This window comes from Ovis canadensis, chromosome 12 (assembly GCF_042477335.2).
Source record: "Ovis canadensis isolate MfBH-ARS-UI-01 breed Bighorn chromosome 12, ARS-UI_OviCan_v2, whole genome shotgun sequence".
NCBI classification, from domain to species: Eukaryota; Metazoa; Chordata; class Mammalia; order Artiodactyla; family Bovidae; genus Ovis; species Ovis canadensis.
Genome location: NC_091256.1, coordinates 41,377,951 through 41,398,263, shown reverse-complemented (window position 1 = coordinate 41,398,263; position 20,313 = coordinate 41,377,951). Strand labels below are relative to the sequence as shown.

Here is a 20,313-nt window from a genome sequence, read left to right as displayed (position 1 = left end):
TAGTGGGTCAAACTGGCAAGGAGCTGATTTGAACTGACAGTGATTTCTAGGTGGCTGTGAATTCGTTTGGTTACAAAGCAGATGGAAAACAAGATGAATTCAAGGGTTTAAACCTTAAGGTTTTCCTCTGTTTAGAGTAGAAGATAGGCTTAAGGTACAGGGTTTCTTTTGGGGGTGTTGAAAATGTGCTAAAATTGTGGAGATGGTTGTGTAACATTTCGATGTACTTAATGCCAATGAATTATACAGTTAAAAATGGAAAAAAATGGTCTTTTATGTTATATCACTGAATATATGATATGGTATAAGAATTATATCTCAAAAAAGCTGTTACAAAAAAAAAGAGGAAGAGGCAACAAATACAGGATGATCTCAAGAACAGTAGAAGAGTTTCAAAAGGATGTCAGAAATCATTCAATCCCTTCATTTCAAAAAAAGTAAAATCGAGGCTCATAGAATTAAATCACTTATGTTCCATAGTAAAACCTAAGCCCCCCAAAAGGGCACTATAACCTTATTCAATAGCCTTCTCTTGTCTCCCAGCCCTGAGAACTGATTTTTCTTAAGCTTGGTCCTCAACAGTGCTATCTTTTGCTCAGTAACTTATTACCTGGGGATCTCAGCCACACCAATGACTCCAAATAGCACCACTATCATTACTACTTGTGTCTTTATTCCAACAATTAAAGCCGAAAACCTGCAGTCATCTTTTACTTCTCCCTCACCTGACAATCAGTCAATGAACTGTACCAACTCTTCTCTCAAAAGGACCTGTTTTATTGCCAGGCGCTCTAACACCCTCCTAACTTAGGCCTTCACGAAAGGAAATTTTCTCTTAACTGGAATCCCCACCTTCAGTCCTTCCACATCTCTCCCCAGTCACATTCACCAAACCAGTTTTCCTGCACAAGTCTTCTCAACTTTTGTACATTTCATATTGCTACTCAAAAATCTTTATGAGCTCCTCAATACCTACAAAATAAAGTTCAAATTATTTAGCCTGGCCATCAAGGCCTTCTGCCTTCCAGAATCTATTCCAACCTTATTCACTATAACCTTCCATACAAATAACATTCCAATACAGTCAAAATGATCTGCTACAGAATCTATGGGCTTCCCAGGTGGCGCGGGTGGTAAAGAACCGCCTGCCAGTGCAGAAGACATAAGAGACAGAGTCGATCCCTGGGTCAGAAAGATCCCCTGGCGGAGGGCATGACAACCCACTCCAGTATTCTTGCCTGGAGAATCCTATGGGGAGAGGAGCCTGGTGGGCTACAGTCCACAGGGTCACAAAGAGTCAGATAAGATTGAAGCAACTGAGCAGACACGCACAGAATCTATATGCGTCTCTCCACTAGTTATACCCCATAGCTATTATCTATTTCACTTATATTTACTATTAATCTGTTTGTCTCCCCCACCAGATTAAAGTTCTCAGTTCAGCTTTACCTGTAGGGCTTTAAAGATGTGGCCCGGACGGCTGGATATTTTTTAAAAATTCTACAAGTAAATTTTACAAGGAGTGAACACCAATGTTTCATAGACTTTAAGAAAGTCTTCTGTAAAATGGTTAAGTTTTCAGTACCTAAACTATCTAATATCATACAGTCAAAAAATAAAAACCTGTCCAGAGAAACTGTTTCCTAAATATCCAAGCATTCTTTTCTTGATCATCTGTACATCAATCTAATTAATATCTATTTCTTAACAAGAGTAAACACAGTAGTTGAAAAATGCCAACAAGAATTAAATTTTTATATACTCATGAAGTTGATTTGTGAGAAATATCACAACCATTCAAATTAAAAACACAACTTCATACATGCTTATCCGACATATGATGATTATTTAAATATGAACAGAACATGCTAATATAAATATCCAGTTTGAAATTCAACTGCAGAATTATTTAAGGTATCCTAAGTAGCTTGACTAAGCCCAGCTGTCAATTGCACCCTAGCCCTTGAATTTAAAGATGCAAAGAACAGAGTTAGTTATGGCGAAAAAGAGAGTAGTTGTCAACTCAGACTGAACATTATAAAAACCTGGAGAGTCTTAAAATTTCTATGCTCAAACCATACTCTAAACCAAATGAAACAGAATCTCTGGCTGGGACCCATGCATCAGTATTTCTTTTTTTTTTCATCAGTATTCTTTTAAAGCTGCTTCCCACGGGTACACAATGTTGAGAACCTATGAATCAGAAAATCTCTCAGAGAAATCTGAGGCTCACAACTGTTCAGAGACGGAAACAAAGAGCGGGGAGGTTGCAGTTCTCTCATTGATTTATGAATGATTTTTATGTATTAAAGATATATGCTTTTCTGTGTTACAAATATTTCCCTCAGTTTCTTGGCTTCCCATTATAAGACAGTTCTTTCCTGAAGCCAAATCTGTTGATCTATCAATCTGTCTTTATTCCCTTATGAGATTTCTCTCATCGTTTTTGCCTTGATGGCTAACAACAACAACAAAACAAACCAGAGAACTCCATAACATTAAAATTTTCAACCAAAGTAATGAATAAAAATCAACATTAATCTAGGACTATAAACGCCCTTAAGTATTTTAAATTGAACATGAATAGCCCATGTGTAAAAATGGCAACAAGCTAACTTTAAAAAGGCAATTTTTTACTGGATTCAGACAAGTAAAGTAATGGTTTTGACAACTTTTACTTTTAAAACAAAATGTGTAAGGTGTTTGTCACATGGGTGAACTGAAAAGGAACAATTCAGATATATACCTATGCCTCTGGAAAAGCAACCATTTGAGTTCTAAGATCAGAATGTGATATAGAAGAAGAGGTCATTGCAGCCAGTCACATTTATTATTTTCATCCTAGTAAGTAATTATTATAGCAAAAGCTAGAGGGGAAATTAATTGCACAAAATATTTCCTAGTAATAAATTCCATTATAAATAGATCAAAGGCACAATTTTTCTCCCACATCATCACAAATCCAACTACCAGTTTCAGACAAGATTTTTTGACTTTCAATGTGAATAACATGATCAATATTATTAATGAGGCACTGTAGGGAATTCCATGACGACTCAGTGGTTAGGACTCCAGACTGTACCTGCCAAGGGCTCGGGTTCAATCCTTGGTCCAGGAACTAACATCCCTCAAGCCTCATGGCATGGCCAAAAAAAAGTAAATAAGGCACTGTTACCATATCAGTTTGCCAGTGCTCTTTCATTATGATGAGTTTTATATAGATATTTATGACACAATTTGATTCTGGTTGGAGTATTTTTGGTTCAAATTCAAAACAAACATTATGGGAAATGTCAGAGGTTGAGAACAGTCATGAAGGCAATCACGCAGGGAAAGTAATTGTTTTTTCTTAATATTTCTTTGGGCTTTCCTGGTGGCTCAGACAGTAAAGAATCTGCCTGCAGTGCAGGAGACAGGGGTTCAATCCCTGGGTCGGGAACTACGTAATCATTTAGTTGGCTGCACTGGGTCTTTAGTTGTGGCACCTGTGATCTTTGCTGTGTCGGGTGGGATCTTTCGTTGTGGCACACAGAGTCTCTAGTTGTGGTGTGCAGGTTCAGTAGTTCCAGCATGCGACCTTAGTTGCTCCACCACATGTGGGATCTTCATTTCCTGACCAGGAATTAAACCTGCGTCCCTTGCATTAGCAAGGAGGATTCTTAACCACTGGACCACCAGGGAAGTCCCGATATTAAGCTTTAACAGCTGAAAACCAAGCTCCTGAGTTCAGTTCAGTTGCTAAGTCATGTCTGACTCTGCGACCCCATGAATCGCAGCAGGCCAGGCCTCCCTGTCCATCACCAACTCCCGGAGATGTCAGTCAGAAAGTGAGGATAAGAGGACAGGCTAAAGAAACAGGACAAATGAGGCTGCCTCAAAGTGGCTGGTACATTTTTGAGTTCAGTTCAGTTCAGTTCAGTTGCTCAGTTGTGTCCGACTCTTTGCAACCCCATGAATCGCAGCACGCCAGGCCTCCCTGTCCATCACCAACTCCCGGACTTCACTCAGACTCACAGCCATCGAGTCAGTGATGCCATCCAGCCATCTCATCCTCTGTCGTCCCCTTCTCCTCCTGCCCCCAATCCCTCCCAGCATCAGAGTCTTTTCCAATGAGTCAACTCTTTGCATGAGGTGGCCAAAGTACTGGAGTTTCACCTTTAGCATCAAAAGAAATCCCAGGGCTGATCTCCTTTAAAATGGACTGGTTGGATCTCCTTGCAGTCCAAGGGACTCTCAAGAGTCTTCTCCAGCACCACAGTTCAAAAGCATCAATTCTTTGGCGCTCGACCTTCTTCACAGTCCAACTCTTACATCCATACATGACCACTGGGAAAACCATAGCCTTGACGAGATGGACCTTTGTTGGCAAAGTAATGTCTCTCTTCTGAATATGCTATCTAGGTTGGTCATAACTTCTTCCAAGGAGTAAGCGTCTTTTAATTTCATGGCTGCAATCACCATCTGCACTGATTTTGGAGCCCCCCAAAATAAAGTCTGACACTGTTTCCACTGTTTCCCAATCTATTTCCCATGAAGTGATGGGACCAAATGCCATGATCTTCGTTTTCTGAACGTTGAGCTTTAAGCCAACTTTTTCACTCTCCACTTTCACTTTCATCAAGAGGTTTTTTAGTTCCTCTTCACTTTCTGCCATAAGGGTGGTGTCATCTGCATATCTGAGGTGATTGATATTTCTCCCGGCAATCTTGATTCCAGCTTGTGCTTCTCCCAGCCCAGCGTTTCTCATGATGTACTCTGCATATGAGTTAAATAAGCAGGGTGACAATATACAGCCTTGATGTACTCCTGTTCCTATTTGGAACCAGTCTGTTGTTCCATGTCCAGTTCTCACTGTTGCTTCCTGACCTGCATATAAGTTTCTCAAGAGGCAGGTCAGGTGGTCTGGTATTCCCATCTCTTTCAGAATTTTCCACTGTTTATTGTGTATCCTGAAAAACGTCTGCATGCTTTTCATCCACTGTCCACCAGAGGGAGCATCACATCTAATCAAGACTGCTTGCAGAACTCCCAAATAGAAAGTAGAAATCATCTAAAACATTGACCTGCAAAAATTTTAGATGTATATACAGCTTTAAAGGTTAAAAAGTCATAAAAATCTCCAAAATAATCTCAAATGTTATATTTCTCCAATTATTGGATTGCTGAGAACTTAAAAAGTTTAAAAATACGCCGATTATACAGAGTGAAGTAAGCCAGAAAGAAAAACACCAATACAGTATACTGACACATATATACGGAATTTAGAAAGATGGTAATGATGACCCTGTATGTGAGACAGCAAAAGAGACACAGATGTATAGAACGGACTTTTGGACTCTGAGGGAGAGGGAGAGGGTGGGATGATTTGGGAGAATGGCATTGAAACATGTATACTATCATGTAAGTAACAAAGTGCCAGTCTATGTTCGATATAGGATACAGGATGCTTGGGGCTGGTGCATGGGGATGATCCAGAGAGATGATATGGGGTGGGAGGTGGGAGGGAGATTCAGGATTGGGAGCTTGTACACACCCGTGGTGGATTCATGTCAATGTATGGCAAAACCAATACAGTATTGTAAAGTAAAATAAAGTAAAAAAAAAAAAAAAAGCAAAAACAAACAAACAAAAAAAAATACAGAAATCACTGTCTTAATTTAGTGTAAATACAAGTTACACAGATATCTTGAAGTCACATACAGAAAATGTATATCCTGATTCAGTAAGTCTGGTGTAGCACAGAACTCTGCATTGCTAACAAGCTCCCAGTTGATAGAGATGCTACTGATTCACAGACCACATTCAGCAAGAACTGGATGACAACATACGCTGAATTTCCAAACTCATGTGTTTAACTCTTACATCAAGTAAGGAGTGGGGCCCTAAACATGAAATGCAAACATCTGGGCAGATACTTATGAAATTTGGCACCTTGAACTCCCAAATTATGGTTGGTTTCCCTTTGCCTGAAGAACCTGCAAAGCCCTTGCCTACGCCAAGTGCCTTATAAAGGACTACTGATCCTCTCTGGGAACTACTTTCACCACCGTTGAGAGTTTCTAGATCTACGGCCAGATTCGAGTCTGGTTGGGCCCCAAGGACAAAGCTAAAAAAAGTGACCCATTTGGAGGTGAATAACACACCAAAAGAACTGCAAGATTTTACCAATTTCTATCAACAATAACTTGGGAAACACATATGGGAAAGGATGCTAAGAGTGCTGTAGTGTTGGGTTCAGGTGAAAGATAATCCTGTGGTTTTTTTAGTATTTATTTATTTTTATTTATTGGGCCGCAGTGGGTCTTCTTTGCGGCATGTGGGATCTAGTTCCCTGACCAGGGATTGAACCCAGGTCCCCTGCATTGGGAGTTTGGTGTCTTACCCACTGGACCACCAGGGAAATCCCTGGATTTTTTTTTTCAGCTGCTCTGGGCCTCCACTGTGGTGAGTGGGCTTTCTCTAGTTACAGCACGTGGTCTGTCTTGTTGTGGCACAAAGGCTTCTCTTGTGAAACACAGGCTTTAGAGTACGTGAGTTCAGCTTCCCCATGGCATGTAGAATCTTTGTTGCCTGACCAGGGATCAAACCTGCATCCCCAGAATTGGCAGGTGGATTCTTCAACACTGGACCACCAGGAAAGTCCCAATAATTCTGGCTTGAGCTGAATTTATCGATATGAGTGGATTTATTGATATGGAGCCAAGACTGTGAATTCAATAGGTTGGCTCAAGCAGCTGGAAATGACTCTTAACAGTGTGCTTGGTTGGCTGAGAGCTGAACTAAAGGTTGTTGCTATTCAGTGGTTCAATAGTGTCCAACTCTTTGTGGTTCCGTGGACTGCAGAGTGCCAGGCTTCCCTGTCCTTCACTCTCTCGGAGTTTGCTCAAACTCACATCCACTGAGTCGGTGACACCATCCAACCATGTTATCCTCTGTCGTCCCCGTCTCCTCTTGCCCTCAATCTTTCCCAGCATCCGAGTCTTTTCCAACCTAAAGGTGACCTACACTAAATGAAACTACAATGTCAGAAGTTTCATACACTGAGGAGGAAGTTATCTGATGGCTTAGGGAGATCACAGTGCTGAGTGGATTTAATAGGTAAGACTTGCTTACCTACCCCTGAACCCTGTCCCAGGAAGGATCCAGGTAACTTGTCATTTACCAAGCAAAAAGAAATACCTTCAGGAGAGAAGCCCTGGCCTCCCTTAAGAGCTCCATGGTGGCTATTCTCCAGAGGCCAGGAATAAAAGTGTGAACTCCTGCCATCGGACAGGGCTCCCAAAACTGAATGGGGGATAGTGGAGCCCCATGGTAGACGGGATGACAGTACTCAGTCACCAGAAAGAAGGTGGGAATAGATACCATAAAGGCAGCCAAAGCAGTAACCAGAAAGATTCCAACTGCAGAGATCTTTGACATAGCCTAACTAATCACTGTGTCCCTAGAACTGAAATAGAAAGGCAATCTACTAAAGTTTTACCTGATTAATATAAGGAGAAAAACTGCTAGGTCTGGCAAACAGAAGTATAACTTAAATCACTGAAAAAATAAAGTGCTGTAGTTGTTGAGTCACTCAGTTGTGTCTGACTTTTTGCGGCCTCCATGGACTGCAGCATACCAGGCTTCCTTGTCCTTCACTATCTCCCAGAGTTTGCTCAAACTCATGTCCATTGCAGAGAAGGCAATGGCAACCCACTCCAGTACTCTTGCCCAGAGAATCCCATGGATGGAGGAGCCTGGCGGGCTGTAGTCCATAGCGTTGCTAAGGGTTGGACACTACTGAGCAACTTCACTTTCACTTTTCACTTTCACGCTTTATTGAGGGAAATGACAACCCACTCCAGTGTTCTTGCCTGGAGAATCCCAGGGACTGGGGAGCCTGGTGGGCTGCCATCTATGGGGTCACACAGAGTCGGACACGACTGAAGCAACTTAGCAGCATGTCCATTGAGCCAATGATGCCATCCAACCATATCATCCTCTGGGCCCCTTTCCTCCCACCAATTCCCTTGAGCCATTTCACAGACCCAGAGCCCCTTGAGAGAAGGGAAGATCAGGTCCTTGAAGAAGAACTCTACCACAGAGTCAAATATGGATAATATAAATTTTCCTCCTAGGCTTCCCAAAAGACATCTACAGTCATTTACAAGGATAACTTTGCACTAGGGAAGAGGACATAATGCGGATGTTGGTGAGGGTGGGTTACTGGACATTGGCCCAGAACTTAATTCTTGGGCCAGAACCAAAATCTGGTCCAATCTCTCAGAAATAGAAGCTTGTGGAAGTCAGAAAACCGACAGGATTTTTAGCTCAGATTCATTTCACAGTGGGCTTGGTAAGCCTCCAAATCCACCTCACGGTTACTGTCTCCAGTTCTAGAATGCATATTTGGGAAGGACATCATCAACAACTGTCAGAACCCCCGCTCATTCCCTAACCCATGCGGTAATGGCTATTATGGTTCAAGAGGAAGCCACTAGACCTGCCTTTACCCTCCCAGACACTGAACCAAAACCAATACTGCATTTCTGGAGGGCATAATGCTACCATCAGTGGTTTGTGAGAGGCAAAGGTGATGATTCCTCCCACATCCTCACTTAACTTGCCTATATGGCAATGGAAAAGACAGATGGATCTCAGAGAATAACAGTGATTACTGGATATCAAAGTTATAGACTATTGAAAGGAGAATGTGATTCAGCTCTAAGAAGAATGAAATCACCCAAAGATGGGTAAAGAGATTTTGGATACTCTTCTTGGGAGAGGGCTAGTGTTTTCAGTTGTGCAAAGGTTAGGTGGGAGAGTGAGCTTGCACTTGTCTGTTAAGTACAGTTCAGTACAGTTAAATGAAGTATGTATAGATGACAAAGGATGACCTGTGGTGGCTTCCGCAGTTTAGCAACATAGCAAACTGGAATCACATTTACCCAAATTCCCTCTGTGTGTGATTCTAGGTGAAGGTTGGCCAAAAAAGACATGGGTGAGATTTGGAAGGCAGGAGTGCAGCCACTGACATTGCATGCTGACAGTCTGCGTAGGGCGCCACGCACTGCGGCAGCTTGCGTGCACTGTCATCCATCTAATGACATGCATGGCCGGGGGCAGCAGGCAAGCTCTGTCCTCCAACAATTCCCACTCTATCTCTTCCTGGACGTTCTTCAAGGCAAACAGTAGTGTGGCAAAGAGCATCAGCAATTTCTGCAGGCCATCAGTGTCACTGAGGGGGAAGGCAATGAGAGACACAGGTTCCAACTGCCCTATTAGTTCTAGCTGGATTCCAACTTGTTCTTCGTTTCTTCCACTTGATACCAGATTATCTCTCCACCAGTTCTGCTGACTTACCAAGTTTTCAGGCCCACTACATAAAGCAGAGGCAACAGCATCTTTTCATATTGTTCATGGGGTTCTCAAGGCAAGAATGCTAAAGTGCTTTGCCATCCCCTTCTCCAGTGGACCATGTTTTCTCAGAACTCTCCACCATGACCAATTCATGTTGGGTCGCCCTCATGGCATGGCTCATAGTTCCACTGAGTTACACAAGGCTGCGATCCATGTGATCATTTTGGTTAGAAATATCAATAACCTCACATATGCAGATGGCATCACCCTAATGGCAGAAAACAAAGAGGAACTAAAGAGCTTCTTGATGAAGGTGAAAGAGGAGAGTTGAAAAGCTGGCTTAAAACTCAACATTCAAAAAACTAAGATCATAGCATCTGGTCCCATCACTTCATGGCAAACAGATGGGGAAAAAGTTGGAAACAGTGAGAGACTTTATCTTCTTGGGCTCCAAATTCACTACAGAGAGTAACTGCAGCCATGAAATTAAAAGACACTTGTTCCTTGGAAGAAAAGCTATAACCAACCTACTAAGTAAGTCGCTTCAGTCATGTCCGACTCTGTGTGACCCCACAGACGGCACCCGACCAGGCTCCCCTGTCCCTGGGATTCTGCAGGCAAGAACACTGGAGTGGGTTGCCATTTCCTAGACAGAGTATTAAAAAGCAGAGACATCACTTTGCCAACAAAGGTCCGTCTAGTCAAAGCTGTGGTTTTTCCAGTAGTCATGTACAGATGTGAGAGTTGGACGACAAAGAAGGCTAAGTGCCAAAGAATTGATTCTTTTCAATTGTGGTGCTGGAGAAGGCTCTAGAGAGTTCATTGGACAGAAAGATGATCAAACAAGTCAATCCTAAAGGAAATCAACCCTGAATATTCATTGTAAGGACTGATGCTGAAGCTGAAGCTCCAATACTTTGGCCACCTGATGCAGAGCTGACTCATTGGAAAAGACCTTAATACTAGAAAAGATTGAGGGCAGGAGGAGAAAGGGCATGAGATGGTTGGATGGCATCAACTCAATGGACATGAGCTTGTGCAAACTCCAGGAGACAGTGAAGGACAGGGAAGCCTGGTATGCTCAGTTCACTGGGTTGCAAACAGGTGGATGAAACTGAGCGAATCAACAACAACAGTTTTTATCAACATATCATGTCAACTCTAATCCCTATAATCCTTATCCCCTGTCATTCAAGGATTCTGCTTCTCTGATCAAACCCTAAGTGATATAATCCCTTCCCACAAAAACCGATCAGCCTTAGAGAATAGCCTTGACGGCTGGGAGACACTGGTTGACCATATATATAGTCACCCACTGGGAAAGAACCTGTACAAATGCCCAGAATTTTTTTAACCTAAAACTTTGTGGTGTCTCGCTTTTAAATACAACTGGCCAAGAATGAGCAGACACTTAAGGATTCTTTTCCTTTCCTTTTTCCTTTACATAGAAAATTTTAAACATTCCCCAAACTAGAGAGAACAGTATAATAAAAAACCCATCAACTAGCTTCAGAAATTATCAATACATAACCAATCTTACATAACCTAAACTTTCCAATACCTCCCAATTCCATTACTTTAAATACCAGACAGCCTGTCACGCCATCCATTATCTATCTCAAAAAGATAAAGCTTTCGTTGTTTTTAAACTTTTCATTTCGAAATTAATTTGATTGATTTGTATCAGTCTTTTTAGAAGTTGTAAGAAATAGTAAAGAATTTGCAGGTGTCCTTCATAAAGATTCCCCATGTTAGTATCTTACAAAACTAAACAACAATTAACAAAATCAAAATGTTAACACTGAATTGATACTTTTATCAAATCTATGGGTTTTATTCAAATTTCATCAGCTGTCCCACAAATGTCCAATTCTTTATCCAGGATCACACTTGCATTTAGTTGCCAGGCTTCCCTGAATTCGAGAGTTCTTCAGTCTCTGCCTGTCATTCACATCCTTGACAGTTTTGCAGGGCACTGCCTAGTTACTTTGTAGACTCTCTCTCAGTTGGCTTCCCAAGTGGCACTAATGGTAAAGAATCCGCCTGCCAATGCAGGAGACACAAAGGACACAGTTTTGATCCCTGGGTTAGGAAGATCCCCTGGAGGAGGGCAAGGCAATTCACTCCAGTATTCTTGCCTGGAGAATCCCATGGACAGAAGACCCTGGTGGGCAAAGACTTGGGGTCGCAAAGACTTGGACACAACTGAAATTACTTAACATGCATGCACAGCTGGGTTTACTGAAGTCTCCTCAAGACTAAATTCAGGTTACATGTTCTGGCATCTATACATCACAAAAGTGATGCTGTGTCCTGTTCAGGGCATATCAAGAAGCACATGATGTCAATTTGTGCTGTTACTGGTGATACTAACATTGATCACCTGTTTAAATAATGCCTGCCAAGTTTCCCCATTGTAAAGTTACTGTATTTTTCCCTTGTACTTAATAAAAAAAGGTTCTTTTGGGTTTTTCCATAAGCAGCTACGGGAAAACCCGAACAACTTGCTGGCTAACCCAGGAAACAAGTTCTATAAGAAAACATGTGTGAATTGCTTTATCACAAGAAACATTAAAAGACAAGGGATTTTTAACCAGACTTTTAACCAGTGACTTTTCTTTTCAGCCAGAAAGAAAATATTTGCAATATTTATCAAACATAAATCTAATATCTCTAATAGACAAAAAAAATGTTTTAATCTTAGAGGAAAGAAAGAACAAAAGTCTTACAGAAAAATGGGCTAAAGATATATACAGATAATCCATAAAGAGATATCAACATGGCCTTTAAGCATATGAAAAGATGTTTAACTTTACTGATAATACAACTGCTTTTCAGGAAAATGGCTCTTTACTTTAACATACATAAATTTAATAGTACAGGGTATATTGAATTGCAAAATGCAATCACAGTAAGTATATGCAAAATTAGTTCCATTTTGTTGACATACAGTAACTTTTTGATAGTGCAATTTAAATGCAAATCAAAACTATACTAAGATACCACTTCTCATCCATCAGATTAGAAAAAATTCAAAACTCTGACTACATACGAAGTCTGTGAAACTGAGGGAAACAAGCACTCATACACTGCTAGAAGAAACATAAAATGGTACCACCCTCGCCATCACAGGTATTCACACTATGACCTAGCCATCCCACTTCTAGGACTTTACCCCCAGTATACACCTGAAACAATATGAAAATACCTATGTGCAAGGTTGTTCATGACAGCACTATTCACCACTGCAAAATACTGAACATTACCTAAATGTCCAAGCATAGGAAAATTAGAAACTATAGTACATTCATAAAATGGAGCATTATGGAGCAAGAAAAAAAGAGTAAGAAAGATCTCTGTCAACATAAAGCGATTTCCGCGAGATTTTTAAGTGAAGAAAGCAAGTGCAAAAGAGCAAATACACCATGCTATCTTTTGTATATGAATGGAAAATAAGACACACACACACATATGTTTCTCTTTACCAGAGAGAGAGAGATACACCAGAAAACAATGAAGTTGTTTACCTGCAAGGGGTGGGAGTGGGGAACAGTATGAATATGGGAGGGGTGACATTTCTCTTTTTCATAATTTGAGTTTTGGAAGCATATGAATGTTCATATATTCAAAATACAAAATTAAATCAAAAGAATAGGGGGAAAAACTGCAACTGAAAGCAAAGTAAAACAAATGAATTCAACTGTATTTCTAATGAATACAAATAAATACACTGAAGGCAGGAAAAAAAGAAGGTAAAACGAATACAGTATTCAATGATATATCCTCAGCCTCTGGCAGAGTGGAAGGAAAGGTGAAATCGCAAACAAATTCCATACTGGTCCTTTTTTAACAATGTGGGCAAAGCAATTCTGAAACAATTTTAGATGATATACAGAATTGAGCAAATGAGTAAGTATGCTGAGGCTTTCAAGGGGCAGAGTTCTTACTGAGGAAGAAAGGATTACAGAATGGAGAAAAGTAAAAAGAACCCTGTGGAGACAAATCTGAATTGAAAGTACTGATGTGAACTCTTGACTTCTGAAATACATATTCTAAAATACATATTATATGTTGTATGTGTGTGTGCCCAGTCATGTCTGATTCTTTTCGACCCCATGGATTGCAGCCTGCCAGGCTCCTCTGTCCATGGAATTTTCCCAGGCAAGAATACTGGAGTGGGCTGCCATTTCCTACTCCACTGGATCTTCCCAACCCAGGGATTGAACCCATGTCTCCTGCATGGCAGGTGGATTCTTCGCCACTAGCGCCACCTGAGAAGCCCATATGTGTGTACATATATGCATATTTGCACAAACCTGCATACTTCCTAAACCCTGTCTTCTGCAAAAGTCAAAGAGCAAAGACATTCTTCAGCTACAAGAATTCAAAAGCAGAAACCAAAGCTGATTGAAATTTTCTTTTTCGGCCATCATGTCTTCACAAACAGTATTTTTGTTTACATACGTATATACATACATATTTTTTTATAAAGAAAGGGACTGTAGTTTAGTCACTAAGTCATGTCTGACACTTTTGTGACCCCATGGACAGTAGCCCACCAGGCTCCTCTGTCCATGGAATTTTCCAGGCAAGAATACTTGAGTGAGTTGCCATTTCTTTCTCCTTTGAATGTAACTTTAAAAAAAAAAGCAGACATAAACTGGCAAGCATTTCAAAATCATCTTCATCCCAAGCAATACCACCCTTTTACAATTCCAAATGAAACAAAGATTCTCTCAAAGTTTATTCAAATCTCTAATTACAAAAAATGATACAAGCTTTGAAAAATACAAAATATATTAAGGACCAAGGGATATCTTTCCCCCACTCCAAGTCTCATTCTCCAGAAGTAATCGTAACAGAACGCTGGGATGTTTTTCCGGAACTTTTCTACACACAAGCACATATACAAAAAGATTTTCAAATACATACATTGTTCTACAACTTTATTTACCCAGTAATGTGTTATTGACATCCATCCACATCTATAGAAACAGATCCACTTCAGTTTTAACAGCCACATGCTATTCTACAATATGGCTGCAGCATAATTAACCAGTCCCTATTAATGGACATTAAAATTCTCTCTCCCTTTCCTTTCATCACCAAATTGCTATGCTAAGTATCCTTGTGCAACCAATGTTATTTTTATTTGTCAGAATCCCCTAAAATAGAGTCAAAGAAACCACAGTACTCAATTTTGCTAGGTACTACCAAATTGCCCTCCAAAGGAGGATACCAATTCACAGTCTACAAAGGTATAAAAGCTCTCTAGTCCCTATCTGTGCTTATAAGGAACATAATGGACACTTTTTTAGAGTCACTATGAGAATTAAGTGAAGCAGTACATAAGGTAAGGTGCTTAAAATCATGCCTGTCACTGCTTAGTGTGTGCTAAGTCACTTCAGTTATGTCCAACTCTTTGCAACCCTATGGACAGCAGCCCTCCATGGTCCTCTGTCCATGGGATTTCCCAGGCAAGAATACTGGAGTGGGATGCCATTTCCTTCTCCAGGGGATCTTCCCAACCAAGGAACTGAACCCACATCTCTTTATGTCTCCTGCACTGGTAGGTGGGTTCTTTACCACTAATACGCCCTGGGAAGCCCCAGCCATTCATTGCTCAGTAAATGGTAGTAAATATTACCTACTGAATAATAATTTTCAATCACCATATATTATGGTAACAAGTAAGTGGAAAATGGCTCTTACTTTCCTTTGAAAATCAAGGTTAATCACCATCCAAATCCTTTGACTCTTAAATAGCCAGAACTAGCCAGAGTGAGAAGTGAGTCATCTTAACAGACAGGCACTAGCTCTATACTTTAGTTCCTAATCCCAATATATCCTGGCAGATTATGCGAAAACCAAAGCAAAGTATTATCCGTGGTTCACAACAAACATTAAAGAAGAAACCCCAGACTTTCCAAATGTTACAACACATGTACAGTGTTTTACAACAGAGGCTCTCAAAGGATGGTCCAGGGACTCAGAAGCCCTTTTAGCAGGCCCACAAGGTCAGAACTATTTTGATAGTAAGACATTTCTCGTCTGTTTTCTTCTCTTCCTCTCATAGTATACAGTGGAGTCTTCTAGAGGCTAAATGACATGTGATTTTACAATACACTAAATGCAGGAGCAGTGATGGGAATCTGCGGGTCTTCTACTAAGCCAGACATTAAAGAGATATTCAAAAATGTAAAACAAGCAAGTTTTCTAAGTTTTCTTTTGTTTTGAAAATACAGTCAACTTCATTAAAATCCTTGTCAAAATGTAATTATTTATTATGGCTAAATCCTGCCATCCCTTGGTATCTGCTGTGGACTGGTTTCAAGACCCCGTCAATATTAAAAGCCACAGATACTCAAGTCCCTTATGTAAAATGGCATCTTATTTGCACAGAACCTATATACATCCTTTCATATATTTTAAATCATCTCTAGAATCTAATACAATGTAAATGTATGTTAGGCAAGAATACTGGAGTGGGTTGCCAATCCCTTCTCCAGAGGTTCCCGACCCAGAGATAGAACCCAGGTGTCCTGCATTGCAAGTGTATTCTTTACCATCTGAGCCACCAGGGAACCCCCGTAAATGTATGGAAATAGTTGTAAATAAAAGTTAAATGGTCTGTAAATAGTTGCCTTCACATTGAAAATTCAAGTTTTGCTTTTAGGAACTTTCTGGAATCTTTCCGTCCCCTGAAGATTTTTAGCCAACGGTACATAATTTCAAAAGTGATCAATTTAGTTTTTTAAGCAGTAAAATCAACAAATATAACCACATTATTTATGTGGTTATGGTTTCCTTTATACCTCTTCAGAGTCCTAAGTACATTATTTTAAAAACCCTTTTAGGAAATCTTCATAATTTTTAAGAGAGTAAAGGAGTCCTGAGACTGAAGTTTAAGAACCATGTCTATGAAATCAGCTGCTTCAAATGACAGCATAAACCAAGAGCAGTCAACCCATGGGTATTAACTAGCCCATTGCTTCACTTCTCTCTCTGTGAAGGTCAGAGGCAACCTTGAGAGGAACACCATGCCCTCACAGAAGATTTCATATGGTCTCAAGAGATGCACTCCAAGTAGAAAAGGCAAATCCAAGTGCAGGGAAAAACACGAGTGTTCCAATGAGAACAAATCAGTGATCCCTTCATGACAAAAGGGTCTAAAATAAAATCCAACCCAGCTGCCCAGCTGGCTGTCCCCAGACGTGTGCTGCCGTGTGGGGAACTCGGGATCCCTTACAAACTGTAACAGCAGAAGCTACGATGGCCACGGCGAGAGGAAGTCTGCACTGCTGAGGTCCAGGCACCAGCCTCCATCCCTGTCTCCACGGTCGCTCTGTTCTTGAGCCCTTGAACAAGCACCAGGCTCTCTGAAGAAGGAGAACTCACTGCTATCCACAAAGCAGGTCATGCTGTCTGATTAAGAACGTCCTCTGCTGTGGCATTCACATGGACCAAATGTTTTCAGGCTCAGGGCTCTGACATACAGCCCTTCCCCAAACCTCCTTGCAGAAGAAAAGGAAGAAGCAAAAGAAACAGGGATTATAACTCCCACTTAAAAAAAGAAAAATGGAAGTCATATCCAACGAGACCTTTCCCAACCCACCTCATTATCGATCCTTCTACTTTATTTATTCCAAGTCCTTGACCCACCAGTAAAGCCATTAGCCCTTGTCCAGGAATCTGCAAATGCTGATTTCAAGGCATCTCTCAAGGTTTCATGACCTTTGAGAGGATTTCGCTAGTCTTTCCACCTTCCAAGCTCATGCCCTCAGGAAGAGTCTACAACACTGCAGCAGTTCACTTGCACTTGCTGCTGGTATATTTCAGAAAACTAGCCCTAAACCCAGAGAATGCCTTTTATACACTATTTGAACACTGCCTGGGTTCAATCCCTGGTCCAGAAATTGAGATCCTGCAAGCTTTGCAGTGCGGCACATCCCCTCCCATACCCCAAAAATAAAAACTAACATCACAAAGAAGCATGGTTGAGACAGCAACTTTCCAGCAATAACCAGTTCTCCAAGCAGTTGGGCCCCTTGTCAGGGTGCTGGTAACACATGCTGCAAAACCCAGAGTTACCAGGCAGCATCAGAGGCCACGGACTCCCGGAGTCTCAACTCCAACTACTTCTGCAGTGCAATTTTAACCGTGGATCTCCCCTGGCTCCCGCCCATTGTCAGAGCTGGGTTTCCTCCAGACTTTAAAAGAATGCTGAGAACTCCCCAATACTATTTCATGAAATACCTTTTTTTTTTTTAATTTAAATCATTACACTTTTTGTTAATAAGAAAAATAAGTGATAGCAGTAACAGAATTGTATGGTAAATCAAGAAGCACCCCACATACGAAGGGCTGGGTTTGTGTAGCTTATTTTGGAAAACGGACGATTTCATCTACCTTATGACTTAAGTTTAGCTCTGATAACTTAATTAATAATTGGTCATACGGTATTTATTACAAAACTTTTCTACTCCAACTACAAAATAACTTGGCAGTCTGGTTTTATCTGTAAGATGCCCCACATCTTCCCCAATTAATGCTGTAGGATTTAAGAAAATGAAAGTTCTCTGTTTTGGACTGCATTCAAACTCTAGGTACACCTCCCAAAGGATTGAACAGAAGGAAAAGCCCAGCTTTCTAACTTGCTTGAATGAGAATTAAAGATCTATACCTTTCAATGCTGAAGTCTCCAGCATTTCATTACTTGAAAAGAATGAATTGTTTTCAACCACACATTTTACAGAAATGTCAAGGTGTTCTCACAAACTGTTGTTGTTGTTACTGTGATCATTACTTTAGGAAGCAACAAATAAAATACAATTAAGTAACTTTAAAATAGGAAATTAAATAAATTCCTCAATTATGAACCAAATAAGGACATAACAGTATTAATGGTCAAGCTATTGACTTAAGCTGTGCACTTAACCCCCTCACCTCCACCATCCCAATCCCAGGTTAATGGGTCTGGAAAAGAAGTCCTGGGGAAAAAGTCATCCTGCCTATCTCAAACAGAGCTTTTCTCCTTGACCTATAATAGCTCAATAACAATTGTTTCTTGAATACAATTCCTATGACTGTGCATACATATTATATCAACACATTTCCATAAATTGCTGTCGCATAGCCCTTTACATTGGTCCAATGCGTCCAGGCTTATAAAACATTTTCACATAAATTCTTGCCTCTAGATAGATGGTTAAGAATTAGAGATGCCTGCACAGTTATTAAAAGCAAAGCACACTATTGAACCTCAATAACCTATGCTCCTACTGTACAGTGCCTGCGTATGCTAAGTCGCTGCAGTCGTGTCCGACACTGTGCGACCCTATGGACTGTAGCCTGCCAGGTTCCTCTGTCCATGGAATTCCCCAGGCAAGAATACTGAAATGGGTAGCCATGCCCTCCTCCAGGGGATCTTCCCGACCCAGGGATCGAACCCAAGTCTCCTACATCTCTATTGGCAGGCGGGTTCTTTACCACTAGCGCCCCCTGGGAAGCATCTCAATTTCAGCCCTTCTGATACACTGTAATTAATCATCTCACTCACTCCTCTGCTCCTTAAGGATTCTTAAGCATGTACCGTTCATCTTCTTATCTACACGCCCAACAGAATCTGGACCACAGGAAGTGCTCCGTAAACACCAAGAGTCTTCCGCCTCCTGCAAGCTCAGTACTTTCCTGGCTAGGCCTCCGCTATGATCCAGATTCACACCCTCCCTGCGCCCACTCATCCCTACCTCCGCCAACTGTGGTTTCCGCAACTGCACCAAGGAAGCTTATACCCCAGGATGCAGACTTTTTTACTCCCCAGCAAAACTACCCACGACTAAACGCTTCCGCTGAAGTCTGCCCACCGGCTCTCCCCAACCCATCCTGCAGCGGGTCCAGCTCTGCCCTGCACAGCTACAGGCGATGAGCCTGGGGTCCCTTCAGCCACCCGCCGCGGCAGTTCAGGCGACGGCCAGGCGGAGCCCGTCTGCCGCGAGGTGCCCTCGGGGAGCCGCGCATCTAAGCGAAGTGCGGGGCTGGGCATCTGGGCAACACCGCGGAGATCTAGTGCAGCCACGGCCCGGGAGAGTCCGGGGAGAACTGCCCCTCTACGTCCCCGGCATACCGGACCCCGCACTGTTTGGACTCGGGCGAGAGCGATACGTACCCGAGAAGGCAGCGGTCGCAGACGACACCACGACTCCCCTTGCTCACCGTGTACGCCAAAGGATCTGAGCGGAAAAGCAGTTCTCCTGGCCGCAGCGGTGCCAACGCGCGCAGCCCGTTTCCCCTGTCGGTGGTGCTGAACTTTTCCACCTTAGACGGCTCCATCCTTGCCGAGATCGGACACCTCTGCGTCTGCCGGGACTAGCAGCTAGGGTCTCGTGGGCCACCGGGAGCCGCGCGCCTGCGCTCTGCGCGCACGTACGCCCGAGGGGCGGGGCGGGCGCGTGCGGCCTCTGAGCATGCCCAGATGGGGTCCCTTCAAGGCTGGGCGCGCCGGCCGGAGACGGGGTGTGAGCTGTTGTTTGTGCTCTCTTGACCGTTGGTTCCTAAGGCGGCGCTGCAAGGAGAGGCGGTTTTTTTCCCCGCTAACATTTTATTATGATCATTTTTCAAGGCAGACAGAAAGTTGAGAGCTCAGTGCAGTGAACACCTGTATACCCTCCACCTGGATCACACAGTTCTTAGCATTTTGCAGTTTCTGCTCATTTTCTCCCGCTATATATGTATGTTTATAATAGTGATTCAAACACTTCAAAGTAAGCTATGTTGAACCATTTGAAAATTGCAGACATCATAACGTTTCACAACTCTTTACATCATGACATGGCAGAAGTACTGTAACATGCATTTCCGCAGAATAACAGTATTCTGTAAAACAACAATATCATCAAGAAGCACAAGCTGGAATCAAGATTGCCGGGAGAAATATCAACAACCTCACATATGCAGATGACACCACTCTTATGG

The 20,313-nt window shown here is 41.9% G+C and overlaps 1 protein-coding gene across 1 annotated transcript in view; it reads right to left on the bottom strand.

Annotated features, from left to right (window-relative positions):
- The window catches only part of SMYD3 (SET and MYND domain containing 3), a 756,573-nt gene extending 736,722 nt beyond the window's left edge, over window positions 1-19,851 (bottom strand). The window contains exon 1 of the mRNA XM_069545497.1: window positions 19,508-19,851. Coding sequence (XP_069401598.1) covers window positions 19,508-19,671 — 164 coding nt within the window. The 5' untranslated portion in view covers window positions 19,672-19,851. The remainder of the gene's footprint in view (window positions 1-19,507) is intronic.
- Window positions 19,852-20,313: the final 462 nt, after the last annotated feature.